Genomic DNA, 18254 nt, shown 5'->3' with positions numbered 1-18254 from the left:
TATCCCTCCGCCTCGTTCTACCCCTTCTGCAGTCCCTCTTGTTCAGTATCTAGCTACACATTCCTTGTCTCACTTCATCTGATGTGATCTTTTTCAGGGATGTTCTAAAACATGTTCTAATGACTGTGTGTAAATGTGCTTTAGGAACATGAGTCAGAAGGCGGTAGGACTCCTTTGATGAAGGCAGCGAGGGCAGGTCACTTGTGCACTGTGCAGTTCCTCATCAGCAAGGGTATGTTTGCCTGAGGGCTTAGCCTGTTAGCTTAGCATTTTTTCTATACTGCATAATTCTGATTAGAGATGCCATGGTACTTTCTGGAACTGAACGGTATGCCCCCTACCGTTCAATACATATAAATATAAACTTTATTAATTTAAAAGCAACTTTTCGATCCCCTTGGATCTTCGTCAGGCATGCATCCAAGGGGATCGAAACGTTGCTTTTTTTTAATGAATAAAGTTTATATTTTGGAGCAGTTGCAGTGTGCAGACCACACTTTTTCTACTGTCTGATACTATTGTCTGGCACCTGCAGAAAAACTTTACTTTGGATGTGCGCACCCACTCTTCAAAAGGCCTATATTGTCCCCACTTGCACATATTCAGGCAGCTAAGTGAATTCTATGAAGCATCAGAAATTGAAATGAAATTGACACACTCTATCCAGTGCTCTGCACTAATAGTAGTAAGATTGTAAGTTTGTAATAGTAATTGAAAACAATCCCACTGTAGCACAAATTGAAGGTCACACAGACATTTTTCTCAGTGAATTTTTTTCAATAGACAAAATATGTAGTTTGTTGTTTTAATTCTGTTTTAGAATTTTATAAAAGTATACATATCAAGATACTGAAACTGTATAAAAAAACCTTGACTCGAACCGTAGGCACATTGTATGGTGGCATCCTCATGTTGGTCAGATTAATAGCAAAGCCCATGTAACCACCTTTTCTCTGTTCCCAGGGGCTAATGTGAATAGGTCAACAGCCAATAACGATCACACGGTGGTGTCTCTGGCCTGTGCTGGTGGCCATCTTGCCGTGGTGGAGTTGCTGCTAGCTCATGGGGCTGACCCCACCCACAGACTGAAAGTGAGTCCCCCTGGTGGTCAAACCATTGAAATGGCTCCCAAATAAACTTCTGCTGAGAGATTCTGCTGTGTGTGGCTGTGGAAACATGTCCTCACTATTGTCTGTCAGGCTGTCTGCTACCAAAAGTAGAATGTTGTTGTAAATGAAGCCCAAGGTGTGAATTATGCAACGCATAGTTGTTTTATAATGCATTGATTAATGATTTAAAAAGATTGTCATTTGCTTTGGAAGAATTGTTTGTCAGAAATGTTTTAGCACTTTTCTCATAACATATATTATCCAAATTCTAAAGCAGTATGATGCCGATGCTCTTTTCCAACAGGATGGCTCTAGCATGCTGATCGAAGCTGCTAAAGGTGGCCACACTAACGTGGTGTCCTACCTGCTAGACTACCCAAACAACATCCTGTCAGTCCCAGCTCCTGACCTGTCTCAGCTCACGCCCCCTTCTCAAGATCCCTCTCAGGTGAGGAGTGGGACCCAAGGCACCGCACATTTCTTGCTCGTTTGTCCTTTTGGTTGCGGTGCTGACATTTGTGGCAGACAGTAGGAAAAGTAGTTGTAAGCTGAAAGGGCAGTATCTTGTGTTATGCAGTAAAGAGGAAACCTAGGAAAAGGTAATGGGTGTTGTGGAGGACCTGAAAGGTAATAAATATCTGCCATGGAAACATCCTCACATTGCTACTTGCATGGATATTTATGTTAACTCTATCCAACAAATGCTATTTTCTGAGACATGGGCTGGGATATAATGGTAATAATAAAAATTGCTATTTACAAAATGGTGTTCAAATAGCACTGTATACATGTTGATATGACTAGTTGCACAATGCAAGATGTTTGGGTGTGCCCTGACATCTACCTCTTGACCTCCAGGTTCCTCGTGTCCCATTCCAGGCACTGGCCATGGTGGTGCCCCCACAAGAACCAGACCGAGTGCCCTCCAACATCGCCAGCCCCCCACCGGCTACAAGCAAAGGTGACCGTCTGCCTCTCTTGACCGTCATTATGGGTGGATGTAGGGTTGTGTGATGAGGGAAGATATCAATGATTTTTATTGGCTGACTGGAGATAAATGAGAATTTATTTATTTATTTTTTTTTTTCCTTGAATCTTAATTTCATTCTTCATGCCACTTTAGCATACCAATAGCATTGGCATAAATCTGATAGCTTTTTCCAGCAAAATCATAATCTGTAGTGGGAATATAACACTTATTTTGTGAAAAGGCTCGGTCATACAAGGTGTTGACATTTAACACTCACATTTTAAATCTATCCATCATTGTGGTATTCATAGGAAAAATGGCTTAAATGAAGTTGCGGTGTGGTCATCAGTCATTTCTCTTGCCTCCTCAGCCGCCTCCAAACAGAGGCAAGCCGCCCTCCAGCCCGCCCCTGTCCCGCCCGCGTCCTCTGCCCCGCTGCCCTCTACAGACGCCCTGCCCCCGGCCTTCCACCCCTACCAGCCGCTAGACTGCATCGTAGAGGAGACGGAGGGCAAGCTGAACGAGCTGGGCCAGCGCATCAGCGCCATCGAGCGCGCCCAGCTGCAGTCGCTGGAGCTCATCCAGGGCGAGCCGCTCACCAAAGACAAGATCGAGGAGCTGAAGAAGAGCCGCGAGGAGCAGGTGCAGAAGAAGAAGAAGATCCTCAAGGAGCTGCAGAAGGTGGAGCGGCAGCTGCAGCTCAAGACGCAGCAGCAGTTCACCAAAGAGTACATGGAGGCCAAGGGCCTGAAGGCAGAGGTGGGCTGCCAGGGGCAATGCCCGGGCCCCGGTCACGGCGGACACCACCCGGGCCACCTGCTACCCTCTCCCCCGCCCCCACCGCCACCTCCGCCGCACCACCACAGCATCCAGCAACCCCGAGACCCCCCGATGGCCGCTCAGGCTCTGGCCTCCGACAAGGACCAGGAGGGTCAGCTTCCGGAGTATGAGGAGGAGCAGCCGTCGCCAGGTGAGGAGGAGGAGGAGGATGAGGAGGATGATGAGGAAGATGACGAGGAGGAGGAAGAGGAGGAGGAAGAAGAAGAGGAGGAGGAGGATGACGAAGAGGAGGTGGCAGATTCGGTTTATGGCCAGCTTCCCTCACAGCAGGAAGCGTCGGTCATCTACCACCACCCCCACCCTCAACCCGCCGACAGCAGCATCCAGCAGCCTCTGCCTCCACCTCCGGCCCCCACCCTCCAGCCTCAGCTTCAGCAGCAGCAGCAGCAGCAGCAGCCCCCTCCGCCGCCACCTCCTCCCCCGGCCCTGCAGCCGGCCTTCCCGTCTCTGCCGCCCCAGGTGTCCGAGTACCCAGACGGTGCCAGCCCCGAACTGCAGAGGGCCCTAGCCGCCCACACAGAGCAGCAGCAGCAGCAGATGGTGGGGGGCTCTGGCCTCCTGACGCAGGCCCCGCCAGATGGCCTCATGGTGGCCACGCCCGCACAGACGCTCACCGACACACTGGATGACATCATGGCGGGTATGGCCCAGCTCCTGCTCAGTGTCCATTAACACGTCATATAGCCCAAGCGGAGTATACATAGAACATAAACAATCCACAGCGGGTAGTGAATATGCAATAAAAAAATGATCATTACAGTTTAAAGTATAACTCTGTTTCAAAGAAATCCCTGTGGATAAACTGATCGTAAGCCTAATGGTGTGTGAGCTCTCGTGTGATGTCTCCCTTGTTTGTGTGCGTTTCAGCCGTGAGCAGCCGAGTGCCTATGCTGAACACTACCACCTCACCCACCCCCATGTCCCAGCCTCCCACGCAGACCACGGCCAACGGCCTCTCTCCCCCCTCTGCACTGCCCCTCTACCCCTCTGTGGACATTGACGCACATGTAAGACGCCCCACAAACACTCATTAGTTTTGTATTTTCCTTTGATTATGAATAATAATAATAATAATGTTTATTTTATATAGCGCCTTTCTCAAACCCAAGGTCGCTTTACATAGTAGGAAGGCAAAAAGTATGAATGTTCTTAACTGCAAAGGTTTCAAACTAAGCCACATGCTAACTCGTGTGTGTGTGTGTGTGTGTGTGTGTGTGTGTGTGTGTGTGTGTGTGTGTGTGTGTGTGTGTGTGTGTGTGTGTGTGTGTGTGTGTGTGTGTGTGTGGCTCAGACGGAGAGTAACCATGACACTGCGCTAACGCTGGCCTGCGCCGGGGGCCATGAGGAGCTGGTGTCGGTGCTGATCGCTCGCGGGGCCAACATCGAGCACCGGGACAAGAAGGGTGAGCGGCCTCATCACGCCACTACTACACTGACCACACACACACTTGAGACGGCACCATGAACAGATTTTTTGTAACCTATTGATGAAAGCAATTTCTATCTGTCTGAAAGACTGATGGTTTCTTGCTGAGATGTTGTGTCTGTATTGGTTTTGCATGGGAGTGTGATGTGTGATGCGTGCTGTTTTTCTGCTGCCTCTGTAGGCTTCACCCCGTTGATCCTGGCGGCCACGGCGGGCCACGTGGGCGTGGTGGAGGTCCTGCTGGTCAAAGGGGCCGACATCGAGGCGCAGTCCGAGAGAACCAAAGACACGCCGCTCTCGCTGGCCTGCTCTGGTGGACGTCAGGAGGTACGCCACTGACTGGCCTCATGCCGCCATAGAGCCAGACACACTCTGCTGCAATGTTAATGGGCCCACACAGCTAGTGGTGTATTGGGCTGATAATGGAATTGTGTGGGGGGGTGGGACAATGAAAGCACCAAAATAATGAAACATCAAGAAATATTATAATACTATAATTAGACAAATTGACAATTGATAAATAGCTTGTCAGAGTAATATGAACATCAGGCACAAAAGTAGAAGAGTATGGATAGTGTTGACTAGGTGTAATGTAATGAGTATGGATAGTGTTGACTAGGTGTAATGTGTAGTCACGCATGCCCCTACTGTGGGCACTCCAGTGATGAGTGTAAAGTATGAGCTGTTGTGTCTTTCCAGGTTGTGGAGCTGCTGCTGCTGCGGGGGGCCAATAAGGAGCACCGCAACGTCTCTGACTACACCCCTCTCAGCCTGGCGGCCTCGGGCGGCTACGTCAACATCATCAAGATCCTCCTCAACGCCGGCGCCGAAATCAACTCCAGGTCAGAGAACTGGATTAGCGGTCACATGGCTACTGAACTTGTGGTGGTGGCCATATTGTGTTTAAAAAATAAATAAATAAATAAGTTCAGTATTAAGAAAGAAAGTTCAAAGAATTCCCTAATATTTTGTCAGACCCTTTGCAGTGTGTGACTTGCAGGAAGATAGAGCTAATATATCAGTTTGTATCTTGATATGATGTTAGAAAGTGTGGTGTGGTGGGGAACTGAAGTAGACTCTGACACTTGTCTCTCTGTCTCTGCAGGACTGGTAGTAAGCTGGGCATCTCTCCTCTGATGCTGGCGGCCATGAACGGTCACGTCCCCGCGGTGAAGCTCCTGTTGGACATGGGCTCGGACATCAACGCCCAGATCGAGACCAACCGCAACACAGCGCTGACACTGGCCTGCTTCCAGGGCCGGGCCGAGGTGGTCAGCCTGCTGCTTGACCGCAGGGCCAATGTAGAGCACCGCGCAAAGGTCAGCAGCACCCATGGCCACACATCAGGCCACACATATCAGGATCAGGAGATGGATACAGACTTTACACTCTAGCTGGATACTTCACTTTTTTTAGCACCAAAAAATAATAATAATAATAATAATAATAATAATAATAATAATAATAAAACGTTTCCTAAATTGATTGTTCTGTGAGTCTCTCTGTTATCTTATGTGCAAACGTTTGAAATGTATTTGATGTTTGGACTATTCCAAAAATGTATTTCACCAAGACTTAATTGGTCTGGTTCTGTTTGTGATTGTGTTCACCAGACGGGCCTGACTCCTCTGATGGAGGCTGCCTCTGGGGGCTACGCTGAGGTCGGTCGTGTTCTCCTGGACAAGGGGGCGGATGTCAACGCCCCACCTGTCCCCTCTTCACGCGACACCGCCCTCACTATCGCTGCTGACAAGGGTCATTACAAGTTCTGTGAGCTGCTCATCAATAGGTGAGCACACACACACACGCATGCATATTGACACTTTCTTTCAGTAGAAGCAGTTCAGTTGAAAAAATGACTCCTTTATGGCTTCTGGTGGATGTTGTTGAAAGAAATGTACAGATTGAGAGTTACAAATATGACATAACCATCAACAAAGGCATCTACTGTAAAACAAAAAATGTCATTTACAAAGCATGATTATTGCACTACTTGATTATTGCACTACTACTACACTACTTATTGCACTACTAACTGGACAGGATTATTCATGTTTTTTTCTCCACATTTTTCATTTACATTATTAATAATTATTACTTACATTATTATTAGAATAATAATAGTCTAACGGCTCCCACACACAGTTGCGTGCGTTGCAGTGCTGGAGACTCATCCCGTTCACTTAACATGGGCTTACGTCATTCGTTGCCCAACTGAATTGTGGGTCCGTTGCGTCTCATTGCTCCCGTCGCTCGCGTTGAGAAGTTCAACTTTTGCTGAACCGAAGGTCTGCACCAGCCAATCAAATTACGAACAAGCGAACAGCAGACTGCACCAGCCAATCAAATTACGGTTATACCTTAAGTCATTTGCATAGCTACCGTCGGGAACAGCCACTGACATGCGTTGACCGAACGCAACTGTGTGTGGAAGCCGTTAGTCTTGTAATGATAATTTCTATTATTTTGGTGAGCTCTATATGAATTACAAATAACTATCTCCAGATGTAAATGGTTGCGTATCCTGTTACTCAAATTCAATTAAACCCACCAGTAGGCTAGACCTTAATTTCACAGTCTAGGTATGTTAGCAACACGGGGCTTGAGAGCATGGACTGTATAACAAACAACAAACACACAAACTGTGGCCAATCGTGTAACGTGGAGACGCACAAGACCGCCTCTATTTAAAAACGATTACTTCCGCATTCATGAGTGATGGCTTAATCAACACTGCGGTCATTTTTTGTGTCTAACCTATAACATCAAATAACGTTCATAGTGGGATATTTGCACGCACAGCACTATTAAAGCACATTCGAGATCCAAAATGTTAGTAGAGGCGAAGCTCCACCTGTCAGATATATGACAGAATCCTACACGTGAGAGAACTTCGTTTTTAAGACAATTGATTGGTCAGTGTGCGGTAGACTACATGATTTGAGCTATAACTTAGCACATTACCTCCTCCCGACCAGGTTTGGTTGACAGCATAAGATACCATGGTGATATAGCGACACTAAAACAGATCCATTTTCGTGTCACAGCATACCCTGGCTTTGAGCACAACATACCTCGCTAACCCACTAATTGAGATTCGTAGTATACCCCACAGGTGTCCGGCCTCATTGTTAATGATGGCTTAATTGGCAGGGTAAAACGTCTTCCTGTTTCTGTCTTTCTTGTGGACCTTTCTTTTGCTGTCTATGGGACAGTGCTCTTTCACAGGAAGTTGATTTACACAGTGGCCCCATCTTGTGAAATGGGCTAATCAAACCTTCGGCAGCTGTTGCCGAAGTTCACTTTGTGTGTTTTTTTTTTTTTTTTTTTTTAAATTTTTAATTAGGAGACTTTTTTTTTGCGGCGGCGCTTAAATTCTAGGAGTGGTGCTGCGCCACTACTGAATCTACAGTAGGGGAAACACTGTGTGTTTAATATAACCTAAACATCACATCCACTTTGGAAGACTACCTTATTAAAGCAACTATTGCTGTAATGATGATGTGTCGTCCTCTTTCTTTGTGTAGAGGGGCTCACATCGACGTGCGCAACAAGAAGGGGAACACCCCGCTGTGGCTGGCAGCCAACGGCGGCCATTTTGATGTGGTGCAGCTGCTGGTGCAGGCAGGCGCAGACGTGGATGCTGCAGACAACCGCAAGATCACACCGCTGATGGCCGCTTTCCGCAAGGTAACCCATGCCACCTCCCCCTCCCCATTTTAACCTTTAGCCTCCAAAACGTGTGGTTGAATTTGAAAGTATGCGCTGTAGGTTTAATGTCCTGTAGCCATATATCAATGTTGAACGCTGTTGAGAGTTTAACCATTTTTTAATTTTTTTTGTCCTCTGTTTCTCCCTTTGGTGTTTACAGGGCCATGTGAAGGTGGTGCAGTACTTGGTGAAGGAGGTGAACCAGTTCCCCTCAGATATTGAGTGCATGAGATACATTGCCACCATTGCTGACAAGGTAACACAGGTCTAGAAGAACTTCCTTTTTTCTCTTTTCTTATTTTTGATCAGATGTTTTTGGTCAGTGGCAGTAATCAAGTAACTGAAACCCCTCTTGGTGTGTTCACAGGAGTTGCTGAAGAAGTGCCACCAGTGCATGGAGACCATAGTCAAAGCCAAAGACCAGCAGGCTGCCGAGGCCAACAAGAACGCCAGCATCCTGCTCAAGGAGCTTGACTTGGAGAAGGTACCGCACACAGCTGTCCTCTTGGGTCACCGTCAGTCAGGCAGTGCTCTCCGTAACAGTGAGAAGTAACAGGCACAGTGAGAACTGTGAGAATTAACATTACCAGCATGCTGTTTTAAAAAGTATCAAAAGGTAGTAGATCAAGTTCGCAAAAATAAGGTTGTTAAAAGGCATTAAAATGTAGTAATCGTGATTTTACGAGTTATTTTTCGTAACTACAGTATTTTTTAAGCAGTAAATATCCAAAACGCCACTCCTAGACTGCAAGTGCCGCTGCAAAATCTTCACTTGATCAGTAGGCTAGTTTAATATCACAGGCTAAGTAATGACTTTCACTTGCACATTGTTGAGGCATAACACCCAAAGCCATCTTGAAATTATTTTGTTTTTGAGTCAGCAACTAAGTTAAGTTCATCAAATCCTCACAGACCCTCTCATTCTTCAGGATATCTACATAAAGGTTACGTTAGATAATCACAGAGGCCGTTTAGAAATTCTCTGATAATCACTCACAACACTTGTAACAATACTTTTGTATCCTGATGTTTGCTTAGCCTGTGGTTTTGCCAAGCCAAGGTGGTGCGTCAAAATAAAAGTTCCTGAAAACTCAGATGGCAGTCCCTTGACAGTTTGTAGCGACAGAGGGTAATTTGTGTGCTGTAAGTGGGACAATAAACCTCTGAAGTTTGCCTACAAAAAGGACCCAAAGCAATTATTTATTCACTACAGGATTTCTATATACCTGGACTTAGGATTCTTTGTTTCTGCTATCTGATGGTCTCACATAGTTTTGGTCTTTTTCTGTCTATAGTCCAGAGAGGAGAGCAAAAAGCAAGCTCTGGCTGCCAAGCGGGAGAAGCGCAAGGAGAAGCGCAAGAAGAAGAAGGAGGAGCAGAAGAGGAAGCAGGAGGAGGAGGAGGAGGCGCAGACCAAGGAGTCAGAGACACTGGAGCAGGAGAAGGACTCTTCTGAAGGTAACAAAGAAATGATCAAACTAGTCAGTCATGGCAAGGCAAATGTTTTTGGGCAAATGTTTTTTTACAAATGTCTTTAAAAAGGCCCAACCTCACATATTGTCTCTCTTTTTCTCTCTCTCTCTCCCTCTCTCTCTCTCTTCTGTGTCTTTCTTTAACATTTTCTGTTAATCCCCAAAGAACCAGAGGTGCCCATTGAGCCGCCAAGTGCCACCACCACCACCACCATCGGCATTTCGGCCACGTCTCCCACCTTCACCTCCGCCTTTGGCAAGAAGCGCGTTGGCACCACCACCGTGCCCAGCGCCGGCCGCAAGGGCCGGAAGAACAAGAGCAAGGAGAGCCCGGGCGAGTCCGGGGTCCACCTGCAGGAGGCGCCACAGGCCCAGGGTCAGGGAGGCAAGCAGCTGATTGGTGCCAATGGCGACTCGGACCACCTGGACAACACGGACTGCACCAGCGAGAGCAGCGGTAGCAGCAGCAGCAGTGTAGGTGGTGGAGGAGGGGGAGGAGGAGGAGGCGCAGGAGACCGGAACCACACCCACAACCACCGCCACCCACCCGACACGCATCCCACCCTGTCCACCACTTCATCGTCCTCGTCCGCTTCCTCGGCTCCCACGCACATGGGGTCAGCCGCGGAGAAGAGGCAGGGCCCTCAGCACAGCACGCGCGAAGACAAGGTCATCAGCGCCAAGAGGTAGGAGGACGACCGCTTCAGCTGCCCTGCAACATGGAGGTCTCGCACTCTGATGCCTTAAATTAGTCTGATGACCGCTATGTGATGCTGTGTCCTCTTCCTTTCTCCCCTGAAATGCCCAGGGCTCACGAGCAGGCAGCGGACTTGATGTCCAGCTCCATGCCCTCCTCGTACAAGAGCATCACGCTCCCGGTGACCTCGCCCAACAGCAAGCTGAGCATGACGAGCCCCAAGCGGGGCCAGAAGAGAGAGGACGGCTGGAAGGAGGTGGTCAGAAGGTAAGAATCTCACAGACCACATCTGTGTGCTTACTACTTAGATAGAACTCGAACAGAACTCTAGTTGCTATAATCTGAATGTAATTTACAAGATTGTTTGACTATAACAGATTTACCAATGTAAAGTGAAGATTTGTTTTTGTTATTATACATATACATTGTTATTTGATTTAGAATGTGGTGAAATGTGATTTTTAGATCATCTTAATAGGATAATAATAATATAATAATAGGATCTTATTTAGAGCATCAATATTCATAACACTATGAAAGTTATTCAAGCAGTGATCAGCTCAGAGTTGTTTGTTTGATATTTTTGTGAATCAAGACTTGGCATCACAGTATATTTTTCTCTCCAGTCGACCGATGAGGTTTTTATCCTGTAGGTCCAAGAGGCTCTCCGTTCCCGCGTCAGTGGTCTCACGCATCATGGGCCGAGGGGGCTGCAACATCACGGCCATCCAGGACGTCACCGGCGCCCACATTGACGTGGACAAGCAAAAGGACAAGAACGGAGAGAGAATGATCACCATACGGTACTTCCTACTCCACAAATGGAAACCTGGACATTGGCAGCATGTTGTCAATAAAGTCTGAATCAGCACTTTTGTTTTGGTTTAGTTTTTAAAGATATGAACCTGTGAAGCTGTAAGCTGCCTTAATGAACAGAATGCTAAACCAATGAAGAGTTTGCTGCCTTAATGAACAGAATGCTAAACCAATGAAGAGTTTGCTGCCTTAATGAACAGAATGCTAAACCAATGAAGAGTTTGCTGCCTTAATGAACAGAATGCTAAACCAATGAAGAGTTTGTCTGTAACTCCCACTTCTTTTCTTTCCTCTTGTTTTGACAGAGGAGGCACAGAGTCCACCCGCCACGCCATCCAGCTCATCAACGCTCTCATCCAGGACCCAGCCAAGGAGCTGGAGGACCTCATCCCCAGGAACCACATCCGGCCCCCAGGCTCCAAGGCCGGCTCAGCGGCCTACTCTAGCTCCAGCGGCGCCAACAGCGCCTCGTTGGTCAAAGGCCAGGGCTCGTCGGCCGCCACCGCCACCTCGGGCGCCTTCCAGCCTTCCTCCTCCGGCGTGCAGGCCGGGAGCAAGCTGGGCAAAGGCCTGCCGTCGTCGTCGTCGTCCGGGATGAGGCAGCCGTTCCCAGTGTCGCTCCCGCTGGCCTACGCGCACCCCCAGCTGGCGCTGCTCGCCGCACAGACCATGCAGCAGATCCGCCACCCTCGGCTGCCCATGGCGCAGTTCGGCGGCACCTTCTCGCCGGCGGCCAGCACCTGGGGGCCCTTCCCGGTGAGACCCGTGAGTCCCGGCAGCAGCAACAGCTCCCCGAAGCACGGCACCAGCAGCAACCCCTCGTCCGCCTCGCGCCCCGCCGTCGCCTCCTCGGCGCTCGCGGAGCAGTCGGCCGCCAACACTAACGTCAGCCCCAGCGCGGCGGCCATAGCGGCGGCGTCCTCGGCTGCTCACATGGCCGCGTCTCCCAGCAGCAGCATCAGCAGCAACGCTGCTCCTACGCACACCCAGCCCACGCCCTCCTCCGTCAGGAAGCAACTCTTCGCCCCCACGGCCCATCCTAAAGCGCCCGCGGCGCCCATCACGAGCGCCACCACGGCGCCCGCCATGACGAGCATCACCCAGCCCGCCGGCTCCACCTCCTCGCTGCACCACCATCAGCACGCCGCCGCCAGCACGGCTGCCCCCAGCACACCCCTGCCCTCCGTCGCCCCCTCTGCTCACACGGCCAAGTTGCCCCCCAAGGCCGGCGAGGGTTGTGGCGCGTCCGCGGCCCCCGTTGGGGCCAAAGAGAAGCCCGTGGCCCCTGAGCCCCAGCCGCCGGCCCCGGAGCCCGCCGATTTCCCCACGCCGGCGCCGCCTCCCAAAGCCGAGCTCCCGCCACAGCAGGCGTCCCTGCCCTTCAGCTCCACCTCAGAGACCCCTCTGGCCACCCCTCTCCTGGCGCAGTCTGCTGCCACCCTGCCGCCCTCCTCCACCTCGCCCCCCTCCTCCGGTCAGCCCCCGCTGGTCAACGCCACCAGCGCTGCTGCGCCACAGTTCTGCGCTTCTGCCCCCCGCATGTCCCACCGCATGCAGCTGGCCCCCACTCACTACGGTGCCGCACTGGCTGACCAGCAGCAGCAGCAGCAGTCCCTCCTGATGTCCCTGGGTGGTCAGCAGGAGGCTCCCAAAGCGCAGGCAGCACAGCAGCAGCAGCCCACGATGCCCCCACAGCCCCCTCACGCCCCGCCCAGCCTGGCGCCCCCACCGGCCCAGCTGCAGATGTCCTCGTCCTCGTCCTCCTCCTCCTCCGGGCTGGGCCTTATGAACGGCTCCCAGCAGGTGCACATGCAAGGCGCCAAGCCCCAGCTGCCGCCCAACTTCGGCCCCACTGCCCTCTTCAACCATTTCAGCAGCATCTTTGACAGCAACCAGGTGGGCACCAACCAGGTGTGGGGCGCCTGTCACCTCCCCACGCGCTCCCCGCCCGAGCAGCACTACTCGGCTCCACCGGCCTACATGGGCATGGGCATGGGTCAGGTAGATGGTGTGATGCCGCCACCTCCCATGCCACCTCCGGACAGCTCCAAGGCCCCTGGCTACCGGTCAGCATCCCAGAGGATGGTCCCTAGTTCCATCGGTAAGAGAGGCCTCAGTCTGACAAACTAGACCCCATTCTAGGAATGCGCACATCTTGGCCTTTAGAAAACTGATTTGCTGTCATGTCAGTCAGTCAAGTGCTAAAATAAAAGCTGCTGGTTGTAGCAACATTGTGTAGTCTGGGCTAAAGGCTTGGCAAGATAAGTAGATAGAGTCTTGCAAAATAGACTACCTGTTCTTAAAACACAGACCCCCTCATCCCTAAAGAACAACAGCAAGTCTTTTCAACCCATTTCTGTCTCTTTAATCTGTTTCAAATCCATGTAAACATGAATGGGGATGATGACCCTGGTGTGTGTGTGTGTGTGTGTGTGTGTGTCTGTCTCTCTCAGCTATCCATCCTCTGGACCCTGCAGCCAACTCCATCTCATCCTCTGCTGCACTGACCAGCCTGGCCAACTCCACCTCCATGTCCAGCAGTGCTGTGTACCTTCATGGCCATGGCCCGAATCCTGCCACCGCCCCCTCCTTCAACCGACAGCATTTCTCCCCCCACCTCTGGGGTGCCTCTGGCTCTTGTAAGTAGAGCTGACCTGGATTGCATGGTGGCTGGTCCCCCGCCCCTCAATTGCTGCAAAGCCTCTTGGAATTTGGTTTACACTCCAGGAGGCAGAGGGCACATGGCAGTGTTCTACTCTGGATCATGTTTTGACCATGGTCATGTTGAGGGGTAGTCTAATATGTTAAGTCATGTTTAAAGCCACAGTGTATAGTTATTAGCAAAAATGGGATAAAGTATTCATTCATTCATCTGTGTATAATTTCCTGAAAACAAGCATCGACACGTTTACTCAGGAGTAGTCTGCCATGCTCCTTTGTTAGATCTTGCTACAGTAGCCCTGAAAAGACTAATCAAAACATTGCCTCTAGAGGCGGCCTTTTGTGTATTTCTCCCACACGCTTGGAAATGGAGTGGAGTTAAATTTGCAATTGTTGCCATGTGTATATTACTGTTCCAATGTGATGTAATCCTCCCTGTCTGACCCCCCCCCCCCCCCAGGTGAATCTGCTGTCCCTGCTGTGTCATCAGGGGTGTCCTCTCCGCTCACGGCATCCACCTCGGCTCCACCCCACCAGGCCAAGCCTGGCTCCTCCAGCCACCTAGACCGGAAGGTTCCGCCACCCATCGGCACTGAGCGGCTTGCCCGTATCCGGCAGACGGGCACGGTCAACCCGCCGCTTCTCACCACCAGCTACACGGCGCCAGTGGGCCAGGGCGGCATCTGGTCCTTCAGCGTTGGCAATCCCTCTGGTGAGTGCCTGGAGAAAGTCAGGGCCACACTTCAATAAGAAGCTCACCAGAGTGGATACAGACAGGTGTTGGCTACTGTGCTAAAACATGGAACTGAAAATAAAAATGTAAAAATCGTGTGAATGCCTACATGCTCTACTTCCGTCCTCCTGTAAAGCATACCATCATCACGATCACCATTCCTGCTCTTGTGTGCACTTGGCCCTTATGAGTGCACTTGTCTTTGTCACCCCAGCAGAGCCCGTGTCAGGCTGGTCGCAGCCCTTGATGAGTAGTCACATGATGCACCAACAAGCTCAAGAGCAGGTGGCCTTCTCTCAGCACCAACCCATGGAGCAGGACGACACTGGGATCGTGGCCCCCTCCAACACCTTCCACCAGCAGCTGCCCAACAATCTCATGGACTTCCCCAAAGTGAGTGGGCATCATACCAGCCACGCTCCTCCAACACAGCAGCCACCCAGCCACAAGCACTCTGGTTTCCATTCAATATACAGTGTGCCTCCTAGACATAATAATAATAATAATAATAATAATGCATTGTTTTTTTTTTAGCGCTTTTCTAGACACTCAAAGACACTTTACAGTTTACTTTACGTTACAGTTTTCACATGGGTATAAACAAACAGACAAGGTACATGGACAAGGTTACATAAACAGAGAAAACACTGGTACATGAACAAAGCAGAAGACAAAACTAGAGAGGTGGGCAATGCCAAAAGGAAAAGCTGGGAAAGTCTGTTAACAGGAGAAGGCAAGTTGGAAGAGGTGAGTTTTGAGGGCCTGTTTGAAGGATGCTAGGGGGCGTTTGAGTGTTTAATGTGGTCGGGGAGGGAGCTTCAGAGGGAGGGTGCAGCAGCTGAGAAGGTGGGAGCTTAGTCCTGATGGTCTTGAGTGTGTTTACATCAACGGATGCAAGAGGAGAGGTATTTTGAAGTTGACTAGGAGCCAGTGGAGGTTGTGAAAGGCAGGGGTGGCTTGTGTAATGTGAACGGAGACCAGCTGGGTCAGGGTTAGTGGGGAGTAATCACTCTCAGGCAACCTGAGTCACAGCTTTAGGCTAAATACATTGTTCTGGTCTCATCAGTGCTTACCGATATGGCTGAGGTTTTTGCTCTGGTCGAGGGCAGTTTCCATTGCTAAGGCTCACATTTTGTTTTCTGTTAAAACATTATTTTGGAAAACAACAAGTTTGTTTTTGGTTCAAGTAGATTGTATTATCTTAAGCCTTCTAATCTTTACATAAACCTGAGATGACATTCTTTGATTTAACAAATGAAGTAATCATTATAATAGGCAGTTGACCCAAAGGGTTCACCATCATTTTCTTCCAACTGTAGACATTATCTGCAAAAGGTCATTAGAGGTCAGGGGTCGCCCGTCTCAGCCTGTTGGGAAAACCAGAAAAAAACATTTACATTTTTCTCCCTGAGAATGTTTGAAATACCAAGCTGCTCAAAAGCAATTACAGGGGTTATTTAATACTTAAACATTATGATATACAATTGAGTTTGAGTTCATTGTGTTGTGTTTAGCACAGTTCAGTTGTTTAAATAGGGCTATACAACAGTGCCATGAGCGGTTCTATGACAGTGGGTTAAACCATAAACCGTGAACATGCATCATGATCATAGAACTTTCACCCAATTCAAGAGTAGTGAATGCTCAAGTGTTTTCCCTCATACTCTCTGCAGGGAATGCCCATGTCTATGTATGGTGGGACCATGATGCCCCCTCATGGACCCATGGTAGAAGGACCTGGAGGACCCATTTACAACGGCCTGCACACATCCGACCCCGCCTGGAACCCCATCATTAAGATGGTCCCCAATTCCGCAGAGAGTTCAGATCCTCAGCAGGTAAATACCTTTTTTACCAGCCTTGATGAGTCTGACATAAGGACAAGCACACCAAGCATCATTTGTACACCTCATTTGTTTTAAAGAGAACTTGAATCTATTGTATTTTAGCATTTTAGTTTTTGTGTTGAAATTAAGGTAGTTTAATCCTAGACACTAGGTGATCATCTCAAAGCCTTCAGTCATGAGCTAATCTTGTGATGGCCAGTGGAATTTGTTTGTTTCTAATCATCTGTCTTTCTCCTCCAACAGGTCTGGCCAGGTACTTGGGCCCCCCATATTGGGAATGTGCATTTGAACCACGTCAACTAGACCACAATACTGGCAACAACCTTCAAGGCATATGTCCAAAATTAACAGAAAATACTCACATTAAAGAGAACAAGAGGAAGTAAAATCACAAGACAAAAACTTAGTAATGCGGGCAAGTACAGAGTTAAGAATTGTTAAAGAAAAGAAAAACATACTCTGTGTTTTTTGTTTTTGTTTTGTTTTATTTTTGACGTGCCTAACTCAAAAAATAAAATAAAAAGGAATCCAGTGTGGGATGTTACTGGTTTACCACTTGTCTCTGAACAAAATCAACAGGATACATTTTCTGCGTAGTTTAGCAGTTTTGACCTAAACCCACGAAAGCCGGTATTTGACTGTATGGGTCCTGAGAAGTGCAGTCATTAACTAGTCGATTACCTAAAGAGATAAAGAAATCAGACCTTTTAGAGTGGTAAATACATGTACAATTGTTTACATACTAAAAAAGGGTTAAAATGACAGCAAATTTCATGTCGTATAGTGGCTCTACTTTATGTAGCCTGTATTAATGTGAAATATTTACCTTAATATTCAATAAAAAGATGAAACTGTTCATTGGTTTGTCCAATTAATTCATAGATTTTAGTTTGACGAAAGAATCTTCACAATGTAAAATGCAACATTATAGATCTAAAATAGTATTGAATATTATTTACAAAACAATAATAAATAAAAAGGTTATTTATAGGGTACGAAGATCGATTGTCTATCTGAATATAAAGCAAACCGCATCATTATGAGGAAAATTGGTAATATATTTGTCTGTCTATAGACAGTCAGACATAGGCTACTTACGAGAGAGATTAGTGCTATGAATACGATTAAATAAGGCATGCGACACAAAAGAAAGCATTCATACGATGAATCGGCTGCTATAAATACTAGTCTACTATTATAATCTACTAAGTGATATCTAGGAAAGGTATATTTCTTGCTGTCAGAAGCGCACCATTCCGCAGCTGGTTACATATAATATAATATGAAAGTGAAAACAGCGTGTCGCAGAGGGTAAGGTATATTTCTTGCTGTCAGATGCGCCACTCAAACTACACCAACCAGGACTTGATTCCCAAGATTAAGTCTGATTACATTTCACAATTCTTTGACTAAGAACGGAAGGTTTTGTTCATTCTGTCAGGGTTCCCACGGGTCATGGAATTTTTGGAATATTATGGAATTTTGGAAAGTCTATTCCAGACATGCCAAGTCACCACCTCCATTTTTATTTTATTTTTTTTTCATTTTTGGTGCAAAGTCATGGAATATTGGGGAGTTTTTTTTTTTATTATTCAATGCTCATTTATTCATCTAAAAAAGTAAAAGATTCTTGAACACTACGCGGCTGCTCTCGCGGCTGGACCAACTGGCTATACCCCGCACCAGACTTAAGACCTTTGGGGACAGGGCCTTTTGTGTGTCTGCCCCAACTCTTTGAAACCAGCTTCCCCCACATCCGCTGTGCCTTTTCTGTGGGCCTGTTCAAAAAACACCTCAAACACATCTTTTCACTGAGGCCTTTGGCCTCTAATCCACTCATCCCAGCCAGCGCTCCTGTGCACACACACATACTTACTACCGCAACCTTGAATTTCTAGAAAGGCGCTATAAAACAAATTTATTATCATCATTATTATTATTTGCTCTAAAATCATTGGTTGGTTTATTGTAC

At 48.3% G+C, this 18254-nt stretch overlaps 1 protein-coding gene across 11 annotated transcripts in view; it reads left to right on the top strand.

The window, feature by feature from the left end:
• Positions 1-17136, top strand: part of LOC125286113 (ankyrin repeat and KH domain-containing protein 1-like) — a 37318-nt gene extending 20182 nt beyond the window's left edge. For 6 of the 11 annotated variants that reach the window (XM_048230854.1, XM_048230853.1, XM_048230851.1 and 3 more), the window contains exons 11-34: positions 145-232; positions 964-1091; positions 1414-1557; positions 1968-2070; positions 2450-3559; positions 3787-3926; positions 4211-4322; positions 4527-4672; positions 5045-5187; positions 5451-5664; positions 5959-6134; positions 7873-8035; positions 8217-8312; positions 8424-8540; positions 9352-9514; positions 9695-10214; positions 10337-10492; positions 10852-11028; positions 11347-13142; positions 13495-13680; positions 14163-14414; positions 14650-14828; positions 16109-16273; positions 16526-17136. In XM_048230854.1, coding sequence (XP_048086811.1) covers positions 145-232; positions 964-1091; positions 1414-1557; positions 1968-2070; positions 2450-3559; positions 3787-3926; positions 4211-4322; positions 4527-4672; positions 5045-5187; positions 5451-5664; positions 5959-6134; positions 7873-8035; positions 8217-8312; positions 8424-8540; positions 9352-9514; positions 9695-10214; positions 10337-10492; positions 10852-11028; positions 11347-13142; positions 13495-13680; positions 14163-14414; positions 14650-14828; positions 16109-16273; positions 16526-16585 — 6534 coding nt within the window. In that variant the 3' untranslated portion in view covers positions 16586-17136. The remainder of the gene's footprint in view (positions 1-144; positions 233-963; positions 1092-1413; positions 1558-1967; positions 2071-2449; positions 3560-3786; positions 3927-4210; positions 4323-4526; positions 4673-5044; positions 5188-5450; positions 5665-5958; positions 6135-7872; positions 8036-8216; positions 8313-8423; positions 8541-9351; positions 9515-9694; positions 10215-10336; positions 10493-10851; positions 11029-11346; positions 13143-13494; positions 13681-14162; positions 14415-14649; positions 14829-16108; positions 16274-16525) is intronic. The other 5 variants (XM_048230857.1, XM_048230856.1, XM_048230855.1 and 2 more) reach the window with 3 other exon arrangements.
• Positions 17137-18254: the final 1118 nt, after the last annotated feature.

The sequence above is a fragment of the Alosa alosa genome, chromosome 21 (genome assembly GCF_017589495.1).
Source record: "Alosa alosa isolate M-15738 ecotype Scorff River chromosome 21, AALO_Geno_1.1, whole genome shotgun sequence".
Classification (NCBI taxonomy): Eukaryota; Metazoa; Chordata; class Actinopteri; order Clupeiformes; family Clupeidae; genus Alosa; species Alosa alosa.
This window is presented reverse-complemented; position numbering and strand designations above follow the sequence as displayed.